Source organism: Lepidochelys kempii, chromosome 2 (assembly GCF_965140285.1).
Source record: "Lepidochelys kempii isolate rLepKem1 chromosome 2, rLepKem1.hap1, whole genome shotgun sequence".
Classification (NCBI taxonomy): domain Eukaryota; kingdom Metazoa; phylum Chordata; order Testudines; family Cheloniidae; genus Lepidochelys; species Lepidochelys kempii.
Window position 1 is genome coordinate 116,520,728 of NC_136381.1, and position 15,662 is coordinate 116,536,389.

At 40.2% G+C, this 15,662-nt stretch overlaps 2 protein-coding genes across 2 annotated transcripts in view; one reads left to right on the forward strand and one right to left on the reverse strand.

The window, feature by feature from the left end:
• The window catches only part of TXNDC5 (thioredoxin domain containing 5), a 37,637-nt gene extending 26,641 nt beyond the window's left edge, over window positions 1–10,996 (forward strand). Inside the window, exons 7-10 of the mRNA XM_073332088.2 lie at window positions 1,234–1,374; window positions 3,476–3,558; window positions 8,652–8,781; window positions 9,325–10,996. Coding sequence (XP_073188189.2) covers window positions 1,234–1,374; window positions 3,476–3,558; window positions 8,652–8,781; window positions 9,325–9,447 — 477 coding nt within the window. The 3' untranslated portion in view covers window positions 9,448–10,996. The remainder of the gene's footprint in view (window positions 1–1,233; window positions 1,375–3,475; window positions 3,559–8,651; window positions 8,782–9,324) is intronic.
• The window catches only part of BMP6 (bone morphogenetic protein 6), a 163,805-nt gene continuing 157,467 nt past the window's right edge, over window positions 9,325–15,662 (reverse strand). Inside the window, exons 5-7 of the mRNA XM_073332087.1 lie at window positions 15,143–15,219; window positions 12,463–12,573; window positions 9,325–12,372 (exon numbers count right to left, since the gene is read on the reverse strand). Of these exons, the coding sequence (XP_073188188.1) occupies window positions 12,223–12,372; window positions 12,463–12,573; window positions 15,143–15,219 (338 nt within the window). The 3' untranslated portion in view covers window positions 9,325–12,222. The remainder of the gene's footprint in view (window positions 12,373–12,462; window positions 12,574–15,142; window positions 15,220–15,662) is intronic.

Here is a 15,662-nt window from a genome sequence, read left to right on the forward strand (position 1 = left end):
TGTTATGCTGGGTAAAAATGAGTCTCCTTTTTAGCCACTGCCCTGGGGAACTACGGATCTGGCAAGGTCAAGTTGGCCTTTATCAACATCCTGCTATTCCCTCATGCTGGACTCCCCTCAGAATCAGAAAGATGTTTCTTTGGATAAGTGTGACATCCAGAAATAAAACTTCCAACCATTTGACCCAGCAACTCCTGGAAAATTGTATAGTTGTCCAATGGGAAGGTCATGATACTGTTCAATAAGGGGGGAACTGCTTCAGCCAGTTGAGCATTGTCACCATCGTTGTCATCATCTTACTCCTCATAATTGAAATTTGGCATGTCATCAGTACTGGAAAGAGGTAGGTAAGGTCTCCAAGGGTGGTGGAGGAGAAAAAAATGGGCAGAGCTCTGTCCTGCTGAAATGGATAAGAATGAGCAGGTACAGACTTCTTGGGATCTTGGAGCTCCCTGGTTTAGACTGGGGGTGTCGGGGAGGGACAGAAGCAGCCACAGCTATTTGGACATGGATCATATGAATGGCAAAGATGCGAAGTCTGCAGTGTTCCCCAAAGGCGTAGGAGATGACTAAAGAGGCATGTCTGTCTCACTCAGAAGGTGTAGGAAAGTTTGTAAACAGTACGTTGAAAAGATATTTCAAATCTAAGGTACATCTCATAGCTCACACCTGAGGGGGCTGAAATTGACCCCAAAGACTTCTGGGACTTACTGGAATCTGAGATTCCAAAACTGAAGACTTGTCAAAGGAAGTACTCGATTTAACCAACAGAACACATTGACAACAGATCAAACTAAAGCATAGAGACTAAATCTGATTGTTTACTGTATTTTTTCTTACACTGTGTTTAACACACTGAAGAGAATCTTTGTGATCCTGAGAGCTAGCAACAAGGGCTAACTTCCTTTAGAAATGAGGGGCCAAGATTTTGAGTGCTTCTAATTCCATGTTTTACTCTAGACAGCCACTTTTTAAAGTCTTGAATCTTTCTTTTAAATGAAAGTTTAGGTTCTAAAATACAAGGGAAGGATTCCATGGCAAATTCTGAATCCTTGGAGTAAACTTAATCCTGTACGTATGGTTACAGATCACAGAGCATTTTATTATGAATATGCGTATTACATGATCTATTACAGATATTTACCATGTTTATCTTTAGATAAAATCCAAAACCCCAGAAAACTCTATTTGCTAAACAACCAATATGTTTTTTCACAAATGGTTTAATTGTAGGCTGACCAGTATAAAGGAAAGAGGGATTTGGATTCATTAAAAGAATATGTAGATTCTCAGCTACAAAATGCCAAGAATGCCCCAGAAGCTGATAAGCCATCTGAAGTTCCACAACAGCCTACAGAACCCACTCATGATGAGGTAAGTGGACTGTGCTGTAAAATTGTATCAAAAATCTGTATTCCAACAGATCTACTGCCACTTCCTGTCATTTATCGTAAAGTTTGTGGTGGCTAAAGTGGTAACTTAGTAACCTGTAAACAATAACTTTGTAAACCTTGCCAAACACGTTTGCATGCAAAGCTTTTAATAAAGTTAGTATTAGACATTTTAGGTTAGCAGTTGCTGTTGAGGAACATAGAACCTTAAGCCTTTCTAATGCTTTTACTAACCTGATGCATTGGAAAACTTTGGGGGAAAAAACAAAACTGCCCATATGTCATTATAGTCACGGTAAATTGTTTAGAGGGTTGCATGCATATCCATCTACAGATAGATTTTAAAAACAACTTCGTTTTTTTTTGTCTACTAAATTTAGCATGTTGTGTGTCTTTCACATAGTCAGAATCCTTGTGACATCATATTTGGTTGTTTTGGAGATGATTGTCACAAACAGGATTCTGACCTGAAATAGGAAAGAGACAGCAGGAACAGGTGAGCATCTGAAAAATAATGATACTGTATTTATAGGGAAAGAAAGGATGGAGGGGAAAAATCCCACAAAAGGTGGGGGAAGAGCAAGAATTGGGGAGGGAAATATGAATGTGATAGTGTGGGAAATTATGACAGTAAAAGTTTTGAGTTTGGAATGACTGCATTAATTGTGTGTTGGAGCTACAGGGAGTTATGCAGATTGCCAAGCAAATGGTAATAAAACAATAGTACTCTGCGTGGTCACACTTCATCACTTTAGGTTTTTGTCTTAAAAAAACCCCACACACTTCTGCTTTTCATCTTTGGTTTTTATTGCAACTAATGTTCAAATACAATCATTGAAAAATTGTAACATCAACAAGTACAGCCTAAGTTCAGTTTATATAATATTTGTGGTTTGCAAAAGAAGTGTTTGTTATGCCCACAAAATGTGGTATGGTAATGGATGTATAAAATTAAAATACATGTGAGAGATTATTTGTTCCTCTGGTAATTTATAGTAGGTCAAAGTTTAATATCTAATTTTCAGATAAAATCAGTCTTAATAAAATAATTACATTTAGTTTCATGACCTAACAATATTTTTTGTAAATGTTGTTAACCAACATCTTTAATATTGTAATGTTGAATTTAAGTGTTTTATCTAAGATAGGGCTTTAGTGATTTGACTTTTTCATTTTAGATTTGACTTTTAATATAAAACTGAGAAATACAGAGAAGTTTTTTAATTAAACTTATTGATATCTTTTCCTCTTTGATTTTTGTTCTCTTAAAGTAAAAAATCCTTTTTTATTGGGGTAAGAAGTAGCAGTGTCAGTTCCCTCTTTCATTTATTCCCAGTTGTAACTTGAGGCTTTTATAGAAAGTAGATTTGGTCATTCATCACAGACTTCTCATCTGAACTTTCATTTGAAGCCCGCCCTCTCCCACACACAATTTTTTAGAGCAGAAGTTTAATCCTTATTTGGTAGACTGAACTCAATTTTATGTCCATTCAAATGACTAAACTGCACATAAAATGTTGTCCTTTTTTTGGTATAAAATACATACTTAGTTGGTATTCTTGTTGGTGTTCATGCGGTGTTTTTTGCATTTTACACTTGACATGCACATGTTTGTTTCTGGTGACAAGTCTGTTTACTTTACATAGAGTAACGACACAGTAGGAGAGCTTTTAAAGATATTATCAGAATGGCCTAGATAGCTCATTTAATTTACACATTAGTATTTTTTTAACTGTTCAGACTAATTGTTAGCTCAGTGATTCCATAGGAAGTTGCATGACAGCATATGAAAATGAAGTTGAAGGTTCATTAGCTGCTAGACACTTAGCCTTTCAGATACTACAAAGTTACATATTTGGGTACACTATTTTTCAACAAATGGGTGAAAATGACCTTGAAATATTTTAATTTCTTGGCATATAAGGGAAAAACATCATTTGGGGGTTGGCAGTGGCATACGCTGCTAATCTGATTGAAGAGATCTGGCAGTGACAGCAGCAGTTTTGAGAGTTTCTCTTTAACATATTTCAGGAGTTCAAAGAACTGACTTCTTATACAATTTTGACTTGTGTTTCTCTTGACAGGCTACAGTCCTGTCTCTCTCTGAAAAAGACTTTGACCAAACCATTGCTAAAGGGGTTACCTTTATTAAATTCTATGCTCCATGGTAAGTAGTTTTTGTATAAATTATCCTGAATTATTGGTATTTAGCTTTTTATTCATTATTTGGTGTGAGTTTTGTGCTCCTACATAATTTTTATTTAGATATATAAAATGCATTAAATCTTAACTTGTGTACAAAGCTTGAATAAGTAAATATTTATAAACAAGCAGAGTGGCAGCAAAATTCTCCTATCTATTGTCCCCTGAGAGAGACTGGCAAAACCCACCTTGCTGCATACCCAGAATCAAATCCAGGCACTGGCAGACATGAGGGGAAAGGAGGGAAGTGACATTTCCTTTGAAGACTCACCACCTAAGGATGACTTGACTTGGTTTAAACTGGCTGTTGCTTGAGCACCTCTGGTGATCTCAGTTTTCTTGGAATCATACAAGGGGAGAGGTGCTCTCTGCATCAGAGCAGGGCCCAAACTGTTTAGGACTTCTGAGGTTAGAAACTTCACCTGGAAATCAGTTGGGAGTCAGTGCATCTGATGAAGTGAGCTGTAGCTCACGAAAGCTTATGCTCAAATAAATGTGTTAGTCTCTAAGGTGCCACAAGTCCTCCTTTTCTTTTTGCGGGTACAGACTAACACGGCTGCTACTCTGAAACCAGTGCAGACCATGGAGCACAGGTATAATGTGCTACTACTGGAGTCCTATTTAATATCTTGTCACCAGAATGCAAAGCACTAGCTGCAATTTCCAGGTGGTCTTAAGGTGAAGTTGCATGTAATGCGTGTTAGCTACAGTGACCCACCCTTGATGTGACCAGCATGGATGACCGTGGTGAAGTCTGCATTAGGGTTGCCTGCCAGGTGTCCAGTTTTCGACCAGAATGCCAGGTCGAAAAGGGACCCTGGTGGTTCCAGCCAGCACTGCTGACCAGGCTGTTAAAAATCTGGTCGGCAGTGCTGCAGGGCTAAGGCAGGCTAATCCCCACCTGTCCTGGTGCTGCGCTGCACTGGAAGTGGCCAGCAGGTCTGGCTCCTAGGCCAGGGGCAGCCAGGAGGCTCTGCACACTGCTCTCACCTGCAGGCACTGCCCCTCCCCTCTTCCCCCCCCCCCCCCCCCGAGCTCTATTGGCTGCGGTTCCTGGCCAATGGGAATGTGAAGTCAGTGCTTGGGCAGGGGCAGCCCGTGGAGCCCCGTGGCCGTCCCTGCCGAAGCACTGACCTCACATTCCCATTGGCCAGGAACCGCAGCCAATGGCGCTTGGGGCGGGGGGGCAGTGCCTGCAGGTGAGAGCAGTGTGCAGAGCCTCCTGGGTGCCGCTGGCCTAGGAGCCCGACCTGCTGGCCATCAGTGTGGAGTCGGGACAGGCAGGGAGCCTGCCTTAGCCCCGCTGCCCTGCTGACTGGGAGCTGCCCACGGTAAGCCTGCATCCCACCCGCCTCTGCCCAGCCCTGACCCCCCCCAAACTCGGAACCAGCCTCCTGTACCCCCAGCCCAGAACCTGTATCCCAACCCTCAGCCCCCCCTGCACTCCAAACCCCTCATCCCCAGCCCTACCCCAGAGCCCTCACCCCCTCCCACACCTCAACCTCCCACACTCTGAATCCCTTGGCCCCAGCCTGGAGCCCAACCCCCTGCCTCAACCCCCTCCCTCATTCCGAATCCCTTGGCCCCACCCCCCAGCCTGGAGCCCCCTCCTGCACCCCAAACCTCTCATTTCTGGCCCCACCCTGCAGCCCCTCATCCCCAATTAGAGCCCACCCTCTCGTGCACCCCAACCTCTTGCCCAATGAAAGTGAGTGAGGGTGGGAGAAAGTGAGTCACTGAGGGAGGGGGAACGTAGTGAGTGCAGGCGCGGCCTCGGGGAAGGGGATGGGACCTAGGGGAAGAGGCAGGGCTTGGGTGTTTGGTTTTGTGCGATTAGAAAGTTGGCAACCCTAGTCTGCATGCAGTGGAAAAATTCCCAAATGATTAATTTATATTTGGTATCTGCTTGTTACTGGAATGCCCAGCATAGCTGGTACATGCAACAAGACCCCAATGTTGCAAACCTGTGTAACAAATACATCATTGCTCCCCACACCCGAGAGGAGTGACAATTTCATTACTTTCTTCCACAAACTTCAGTCATACCTAGATTGAGCCTCAGGCAGCTAGCTCTCCTTCCTACCCCGATCTGTTAGTGGGCTCCACCTCACTGGCTGTGTTGGAAGAGATGGAAAAAGCTGAATGTCATTGTGTGCAGAAGACAATGTAATTCAAATTTCCTCACCCATCCTCTGATTAACCCCCAAGATGCATTGAACAGGAAGGGGTGATGGAATAGAAAACTGTTATACTTGTATTGAAGTGCTAGTATTTCAGAGCAGTAAGTTAGCCATATGTAGTGCAGCAGTTCTAGGCAAAAGCAACCAACAATTTAATATGTTCAGCAATCTCAGATTTTACTATGGTTTATTTTGAGATGGGGAAATGCTATTCTTACCATTTACAAGAAGTATCATGGAATTTTTAATTTGTACCTAGCAGAGTGAGTGATCATGCCTCTCAGCATAGCACTATTCCCTATTTTTAAACTGCAATTTCAGCCCTGGCTGTGAGCCCAAGTCATGGTGTGGGATCCATAATCTACTGACTCTGATGTGTGAGAGCTATCCCTGAGCCATGCTGAGAGTGATGGGGTGCTTCTGCTAGAGGGCCACTAATGTTACCCTATTATGCATGAGAGATACTCTGGGGGAAGAAGAGAAACACAGTAAATTAAATTGTAAAATCAGAGTAGAACTGCTAGAAGACTTGTCATGGCTTTTTCTTACCCAAAAGATCAGCTTCTTATGTCTAGTCAGTATTAATATTGATTTTTGTATACTAAAAAACAGTGCTTGCCTTTGCCGTGTTGCCTTCTGCGCTCATTCCCAGCATACTCTGCTGCTACTTTCTTGATTCCTGTCTAAAAGCAGATTGTATGCTTCCACAGCAGTACAGTAATATTTATACAGTGGTGATTCTTCGCATACTTTGGGTTCTGTAAAATAACTTGTTGATTTCATTGTCAAAAATTAACTGCTTTTTTACTCATCACTGTAGACTCAATGCAGCTAAGAGGAAATGAGGTGAATTCTCTTTAATATATATCATAAGTGGAATTGTCTGCTGTTCACTTTATACCTGTGCAGCGCCACTGAAGGCAGATGTGGTTGCACAGGCCTGGATTTTGCCTACACAACCTTTTACAGGCTATGATGCACAAGGAGGAAAGAATCTGGCTTGATTCAGAACCCAGATGTAGTTTGCAGGGTTGGGAATTAGTTTTCTGAGCTCAATATAAAGAGAATTGAGAGACAAAAGTGGAATCCCAATAAGCCCTTTTCGTTAATTTTCAGAGTAGAATTACACTTTAAATACCTTCCCCTCTTCTCACTGGATTCTAAAAGGGTACTGGTACATGGGGCAAATTCCAGAAGAATGCCAGATGGCAATTGAGGAAGGGTGTATTAAACACAGAACCAACCTATTAGCTGCTGCCAGAGAGGATAGATTGGTTATCACAAAGCTGTAGTTTAGGAAACTGTTTGCTACATTCATGTAGTTGGTATCCTATTCTTAGCTCAAAAATCATGCCTGTGTATACAATTGTAGTTAATTGTATATAAATGACCTTTTCCCTTTCCGAGTAGATTAATTTGTGTTTGGCTAAGCAAACACTATTAGGTTGAGATCTACTTTTGCCCTTCAGTTTATTTTAGGTAAATATTAACATTAAGTTGCACAGTAAGTATGAGACCATCTTGTCTTAATTGTTTTTGTGCGTGGTCAGTAATGCTTTTACACTCCGTGTATATTAACAGAAGAGTTCAAATATATACTTGTTTTCTGAATTGTAGAATGAAAACTCTGGCAGAGACTTGTCACCATCTTTGTCGATGCCTGAATCAAGCCTTAAGATACTCATGGGCTTCTGTAACCACCAACCTAAGGTGCAACTGAGGCAGAACAAAATGAGAAATGCATAGATCTTTAAATTCTAAAGTACTTTTTTTACGGATTTATTTCTTGGAGGCAACTATAGAATTAAAGTTCAAAAACCTACATCTAGAGGCCCACATTCTAATGTTATGATACTGCAAATTAATAATTGTGGTGTAAATCATCCATGGACCTGTCCACTCTAAGTCTCACTTGAACGGAGTTACTCTACATGTACAACTGTGTAATGCAGATCAGAATCTGGCCAGTATGTTGTGTTTGTCTGTAGAGAGCAAAAATCACAGGCAAACAAACTACTTATTTCCAGATTTAGCCAATACGTACAGTAGTAATGGTAAAATAACAATGGAAGCAAATGCTATGTGACTTGCCTGAGGATGGTAAGGGAGAAGAGGACAAAGCTAATGTGTGAAGGATTGTTTTTAATTTTCAGGAAGTTTAAATTTAAGATGGAAAATACATTAAGCTACTTGAGTCCCCTTTATTGCAGAGTTCAGGCTGTGAGAAACATTATGCATTTTTCATTAGCATTAATATAGGAACTTGAATTTTATAGTGCCAGGAGGCTACATTATTAAAAGGGGGGTGGGGTTGGGATAAAAACTTTTGCCAGGAAAACGGAAGTCTCATTTTATGTCATAAATTTTGTGCAATATGACTTAAAAAACAGACACACCCCTTGAGAAGTGACTAATCAATCAGTGTCTTGGGTTAGCTTTGGTGGGAGAAAGGGAAGTGACATGATGGAGAGAATTAATGTACTGTACATGCCCAGTAGCTTATTTAAAACTTTAAAAGTGTAACCTTTTAAACAATTTATCAGTTTGTGGCTTGATACAAGCAACTTTATTTAAATATATTCCGTGATCTTTTTCATGTTTGCTTTCACAAGCTTCTGGTGGGTGAGAGATGTTAATACACTATTTCACACAATACTGTATCAGAAGAGACTACATAAAAGCCAGAAACTATTTTAGCCTTCAAATCATCTGGCTCATTTCAAATACACGAGTAATCCACCTTGTCCACTTACATAATTGTCATTTTGGCCCATATCATTAAGGAGGTAGGAGAGAGCACATTTTATGGATGTCATAACAAAGCTGCTAGGGCATACACTGGAAGATGTCTGCTGAACACATGTCTGTCTGTTTCTAGGTGCGGTCACTGTAAGAACTTGGCTCCAACTTGGGAGAACCTCTCCAAAGAACAATTTCCAGGTTTGACAGATGTCAAAATAGCAAAAGTAGATTGCACCATCGAACGTAATGTCTGCAACAGATTTTCTGTAAGTGTGGATGGTTTAAAATTAATTAGATAATCTTAAATAATTTGTACCCCAGGTTGAAGTCTCCAGTAATTTGCCCAGGTGGCAGTTCACTGTAGAGTGCAGTGATCCTGTCACTGCACTCACTTCAGAAGTTACTCTTCTCATGAAGGGGGGAAAACAGAGGGATGGTTACCTGGTGGTTAGGAATGTCCCTGTGCTAGTGAATATTTAAATATCTTATATAAAGTGGAACAGCTTCAACAAGAGACCCACTGCAATGGTTAGGGCGCTCACCTGGGAGATGGAGATAGCAGAGCAGGAATTTGAATGCCTTAGTATGTTCAGTTCTTTTTCTTAGGTACCCAACTCTCTGCAGCAATTTACAGGGAGCCTGGGTGCCTAACACAGGGCCGTTCATCCCACTTGGTGGCAGAGGGCCTAAAGTTAAGCACTGCTAAGCATACTGTTTGGGGTTTGGCCCCTAGTCTTTAGGGTGGCTGCTGGTGTTGTAAGGATGCTACTGAAGATACATGATTTTGTTTTTTGTTCCCCCTCTTAAAGGTGAATGGTTATCCAACACTGTTGCTTTTCCGAGGAGGGAAGAAAGTCAGTGAACACAATGGAGCCAGAGATCTTGAAACACTGCATAAGTTTGTTTTGCGTCAGGCAAGGGATGAATTGTAAAACACACATGGATACTTCTGCCCTGACTGTTCTTGTACAGTAGTGGGGAGAGTTAAATCAAGTTAATGCTATTGATTTTCAAATGGTGGGATTGGTTTTTTGTTGTTTTTGAAAACTGAATGTACTGACTTGTGGTATCTTCCTTGTGTGTGTGTTTTAAAGCCACACTGTACTGACTTTTCCATTGTTTGTTAAGGAAAACTGGTAACAAGTAGTTACTGTGCAAATTGAGTATTTTCAGCATCAGTATTTCTACCTTCCCCTGTTGAGATCTAAATGGTTTCCTTTGAGCCTAAAATAGATGAGGAAAATCAAGTTAAGGGACTGGGTAAACTATTTTTGTCTTCAGGTTGAATTTGGGTAAAGGCTTGCTACCAAAGTACAGCTTACAAAGTGTCCACCATTACTAGAAAGGTGCAAGCCACAGCTCTGCTAATAAATGTTGCCTTTTTCAACTGAAGCTAAAAACTATGTCTTAATATAGCAGCTGGTCAAGAAATGGGAGGTTGAAAAAGAAAAAACACACCCCTTTGGAAGATACCAGGCACCTACTAGCTGCTTGTTTCCTGTTAATATTTCTTTAGTTATGGGAGGCCCTAGCCATAGTGGTACTTTTACTATGTGCCTGAATATTACTGATGCCATAGCAGATGAGGGATTTTATAACAGTTCATACAAGACATTTCTCTTCAATACGAGAGGAGAGGATGCTATCATAACAACCACTTAATTATTTTCCAAGAGATGTCTACCTCTTTAACATATTTAGGAATAACTGGTTGCAAACAATTTTCTGTACCATATTTCTCTTGCCCCAGTTTACTGCTAGAACCACTCATCTGACTTAAGCAGCAGGAGCAGATGAACTCATGGTTTATTTAATAAGCAGACTGATACTTCAAAAGTGTTTCTTGTTCCTTAAAATGGAAGCAAAACTCTTCTACAATACCAGTTCAGTTCCTCTCGAGCGCTTCCAAATGTTCCTGTTGCTACCTTTGAATGGGAGGACCATACGCTTCGTTGCCTTGAACGATGACCTGATTGTGTGAGGTGTTCTAATACATTAAAGCCAAAGAATTTACAATGCAGCTACCGTTAGCTTGCTAATGTAGTTGTATCTTTTCTTCTAAGGGGCTAAATTCTGCCCACATTCATGCATCAAAATTCATGGTCATCTCTGGGAATTACATATGTCAACACTTTACTCTAAGTCAAGCTGTTGTTTTGTGTCCATATGTAATAGTAAAAATTATCTTTACATCAGTAACTTACTCCTTCTGGCAAGGATCACAGGTTCTGTTCAAACTAAAAATGATGTGTAAGCATGGAAAGTGTACAATGAGGGCTAAATAGTGTCTGGCAGATGTATTAGATAAAATGTGTATACATCTGCCTTAAAGGAAGCCTTTATTAATGTTTTTTAAAACTGTTGTGAAGCACAATCTCATGAGTAGCAGCCCAAGCGTTGGCTCATGAGTTTCTTGTATAAAATCAAAGTAGTACAATTGTTTACACTGAGACTTTCGAAATAAAAACTTTTTTTTAAAAAGCCCAGTCTTTCTATAAATGTTACAGCACAAGGATGACAACTGTAATAAATTATAGCTTATATTTACAAGAAGCCTTTTTAAATGCAAGAGTTAGAGGTAAGTGTATTTAATACAAGTTTTAACATTGATCAAAACATTCATTGTTACTATTAATGTTGGGAATAAAACTAGTCTATTAGAAGCTATGGCTAAAATGTGAATATATCCTTTAAACCAACTTCTTAAATGCAATTTCCTTTTTGGCCAGATAGTTTTACATTAACTGCATATCCACTCTCCAGCACAGGAGCTGCTTCTAAATTTATGTATAAACTTACAGTTGTAGAACTGTCCTGATTACAGCCTCCTCTGGGGTGGTACAGTTTAGGAGCAAAGAATGTTTTGGACTAAAACAGAACAGGCTTAGTTGATGCATCTTGCAGGAGTTATAGAATCTAAACAAGGTGGGAAGCTGCTCAAGAACAAATTTAGAAATTCACTGCCTAGTTGGAACATTCATCTCAAAGCACCAGGTAGGGAGTGGCTTTCTCCTTATGGAACTAATACATGGTGCAGTTAAATATCTAGTCAAGTCTATGGTTCAGCATATGTGTTTGGAGAATGCAGAGGGTCAAAGGCTTGCTTTGGCACAACTGAAGATGCTCTTTATCAAGTTGGCCTCTGGAAGAAACCACTCATATTGATGTAGCAACTATATTCTTGAAATAGAAGGCACTTCCTAACATAAAATGCATGATAGTAAGGTATTAAAATCATTCATTTCTATATTTTACTACTACAGCTTTGCTTTTTGTCTACAGGAGACACTTTTTCAAGGCTTACATGTAGCAAATGCTGGTTTGGTAAAACTGAATTGCAGACTGACCAACTGACAAGGTCAAGCTCCTGTTTTAAGTTTCTGCTACTCTCAGGGGACTTTAATACCATACAGAGAATGATTGACGCTAACAAAATTTGTCAGGACAGATTTCTTTTTTTGCAAGCCTTGCAGATCAGAAAGACTGCCATGCTGTACATCCATTTTTTTTTTAAAAATCCAGCACCTGTTCCCATTACAAAGTGAGTGTATGTCAATGAAGATGTATCCTGCTGTTTCCCCTAATAAGGCGCACACATTGTGTTTTGGAAGTCTGCTTCATCTCGACTTTCTCCAAGGTCAGGTAGGTATAATCTAGAAGTTCATGGTAGAATTGCACAGTAGGTCTGGGTGAAGAATGTTTGTGTGTCAGTGACACCCACACGCTCTTACTACCATATTCCTATATTTTTTCAAAATAACGTTGGAGTTATCATCAAAGTAAAGAACGGATATGGCATTTAGTTTGGTAGGTGCACAACAGGGTTTGGGAACGTATTCAGGATTCATAAGATGAACCTGTTTCAAAAAAGAAAACAGTTTGATTGTACCAACTAATCTGATCTCCAACTTCAATGTAGTTTAGCACAAGTCTTTCTATATACTCACCAAAGTTTGTACAATGGCATGATTGGTGGCATTCATGTGTGCATTGAGTGGGAAAGAGCATTCTCCATCACAGTAGTTTGCTGCATAGCCTTTTGGTGCAATTATCCAATCCTTTGTTAGGAAATAAAAAGAAAATATTTCAGTGGAATTAAAGTTGCCTGTTTGATTTTTGTAACAGATGGCATATAGGGGTAACAGTACACAATTAGGCCTGTTGTTGGGGTTTTGTCAAAATTGTGATAAAGTGTCAGCTTTGCATGGAAAACATTATTTTGATCAAAAACTAAAATTTGGATTAAAAAATGGCACCACAGTGCCTTACACTTTCACTCTTGGGGTTGGGCTCTCTAGCTGGGACTGCATCTCCCATGATATACAAAAGCCAGGGACTCTGATGCTACACTCCCTGTACTCACCAAAAGGGCTAAAAATGTATCTAGGGAGATTTAGTCCTTCCAGAAAGCATCCATAGAGAATGGGAGCATAGGGCACCCATTAGCCACTGCGGTGCTGTTTTTAATTTAAATTTGTCCATGGAAAACTTCCCACAAGAGTCTGAGTTTTCTTTGAAGTGCTGCACACACAAAAAAAGTTCTCACCACTTCTGTAATCTGGTTGAAAATTCTGAGAGCCCTGATACGCTACAGAAGAGAAGGTAATATATTTGGCATTTGAAATGGTAGCATATAATTTGAGTGCTGTAGGAAAAAAACAAAACAAAAAAACCTTATTTTTCTCACCCTTGAAGAAACATGACTGAAGTACAGAAGTACCGCTTCCTACCTATATCCTATTTGCTTAAGATGTTAACATTGTACATTAAGTACACACACCAATGCTATCTTTTGTTCAACATTCTGGAATGCTGCATTTAAAATGAACGTCATCACCTGTCATCAAATTTTAATGCACATAGTATGACTTTCCTGATGCACGTGTTTAAATTCAAGTTGTGAGATTGTTTCCCCAGCAACTAGCTATTCCAAATCACTGTATCTTCAACTAAAGTAGATATTAATACTTATTTAAAAGGACAGTTACAGGTACTGTGGAAGCTACCTGTTATAAATTTGATTGTTGGGTGCTGAATTGCCAAACATACAATTTGAATTAAACCTTGGGCTCAAGGTTTAGAATAAAAATAGTGATGCCATCGTACGTGTTACCTCTTTGAGTAATTACTTGTAGATGTTAACCACTGGCACATGCTTGATCATCATCTTTTAGACATAGCCATGGGTAGGGCTTGATTAAGGTATATAGCATTAACTCCCATCATGTGAAGAAACCAAAAGCTTTCTTTGTGAAAAGCAAGCATCTAGCCCTCATGCTTGTGAAGAGAAACTTAAAAACCATGACCTAAGTATAACAGGTGCCGTGGGAGAAGCAGCAGCCTCCATGAGCCAGTGAAGAAGCTACCTGACCTACATTCCCCCATAACTCCGAGTATTCAATCTGGTGGGAGGAGAACAAGCTTGAAGGCCCTGCTGCACTCAGCTCATCTGCCTTCCCTTGCCGCCCTAGGGTCTGCTTCAGCTCCACAGATCAGATTGAAGGGGAAAGGAGTGGGTCTCTTGCCACCCACCCATAATGCTTCATTTACAATGTCACTCTTGGTAACTCTGTTCTTCATATTATAATCCCCCTCCTCAGCTGGTTTCGAGCAGCAGTGAACGTTAACACTGACCTTTAAAACATCATGGGGTATGGGTTAACAGGACAGTGAGATGAGTTTGGGCAGTTCACACCTCCCAGAGCTACTGTTTCAGGTTGGCTGCAGACTCAGTATATTGGTTACATGCAGGTCCTATGCTGACGGTTTTCTGACAACTTTACTTTTTTTTTTAAAAGGGACTCTGAACAGGATGGCAGCCTCCAGAAGTAGTTCTGGGTTGTGATCCATTTGAATTTAAGCCTTGGCTACATCTTAGTAAATTGGCCAGCTTCCAGGGTGACGCAGTGCCGGTTGTAGAACTATGCTGGAATTGTGTGCAAGCTACACAATACCCCCCTTCTGTGCTCCCAGGATGAGTACACTTGTGTATGGGGTCAGAAAGGTTTGAACTGAATTATAGTCTCAAAGATTTTAGCTATCACCAACTAGCCCTTGATTTACATTAATTCTTTATCTGTTACAAAAGTGCTCCAAAATTTCAAACAGATGAGAAAAATCTATGAAAAAAAATAATTCTTTGAAAGGGTTCCAGTTTGACATTTTGTGGCCCAGGAACAGCCCTGCTCACAAAAACTTAGTGGTTTAAAAAACAATTTTAGATCAATCAATTTAGTTAAACCAGTGCAAACCTATTGTGTGAACACACTTTATAGCCGGTTTAAACCAAACTGGTAGTTGCACTAGTTTAACTAAAATCAGTTTTTCTATGTGCACACTGGGTCTCAGACTGGATCTACAGGCCTCATTACGATCCTGCTGTCCAGCAATAGGGCTGCATAATACAATACCATGTGAAATATTAAATATCTTAAGATACACCAAACTCCCTTGGGGATCTATCGAATCCCAAAGCTCTCAATATTTGATCTCCCCAATGACTAGTTTTAATGTGGTGGCACAAGGGTCATTTTGAAGCGTGCCAGTAGTGTCTACTGGAATTACCATACCATTGTTTAGATAATATTTCATAAGTATCTAGCTTACTCAGAGAGAAACATCACACACCTGCCATCCCAAATCTTGGAAGCTAACGAAAAGTTCGTGCTTTCGGCAAGCTGTTTTTAGGTCACTGCTGTTGTAATCTGTCAGGAGAAAGAAAACAACCCACTTAAAGGTAAAATTTAGGCAATCGTAGCACCATTCTAAAGAGCTACTGGATACATTTTTCCTTGCCCTAAGTGCCGAATTGTGAGAGGTGATGAACACCCTCAACAAATGAGGAGAAGAAATTAACAGAATTGGATTGGGCTTTTCAAAGGAGTGAGGCACTCAACTCTGACTAAATCAGGATCTGGGTGCCTAACTCCTTTAGCCTCAATTGAAAATCTCAGCCGTGTTTCCAAATTCTCTTGACCCTGTGAAACACTTTTGATAAGTATCTGTTCCTACTCGTAAACACAGCACTTGGTAAGCACCTGTTTTGTGCTACCTTCTCATTAGAGCCTCTGGTTAGCAGATATGTTCATGCATTTTATAGAATGCTTCAAAAAATATTCAAGATCACACAGTAGTTGCATCCATTATG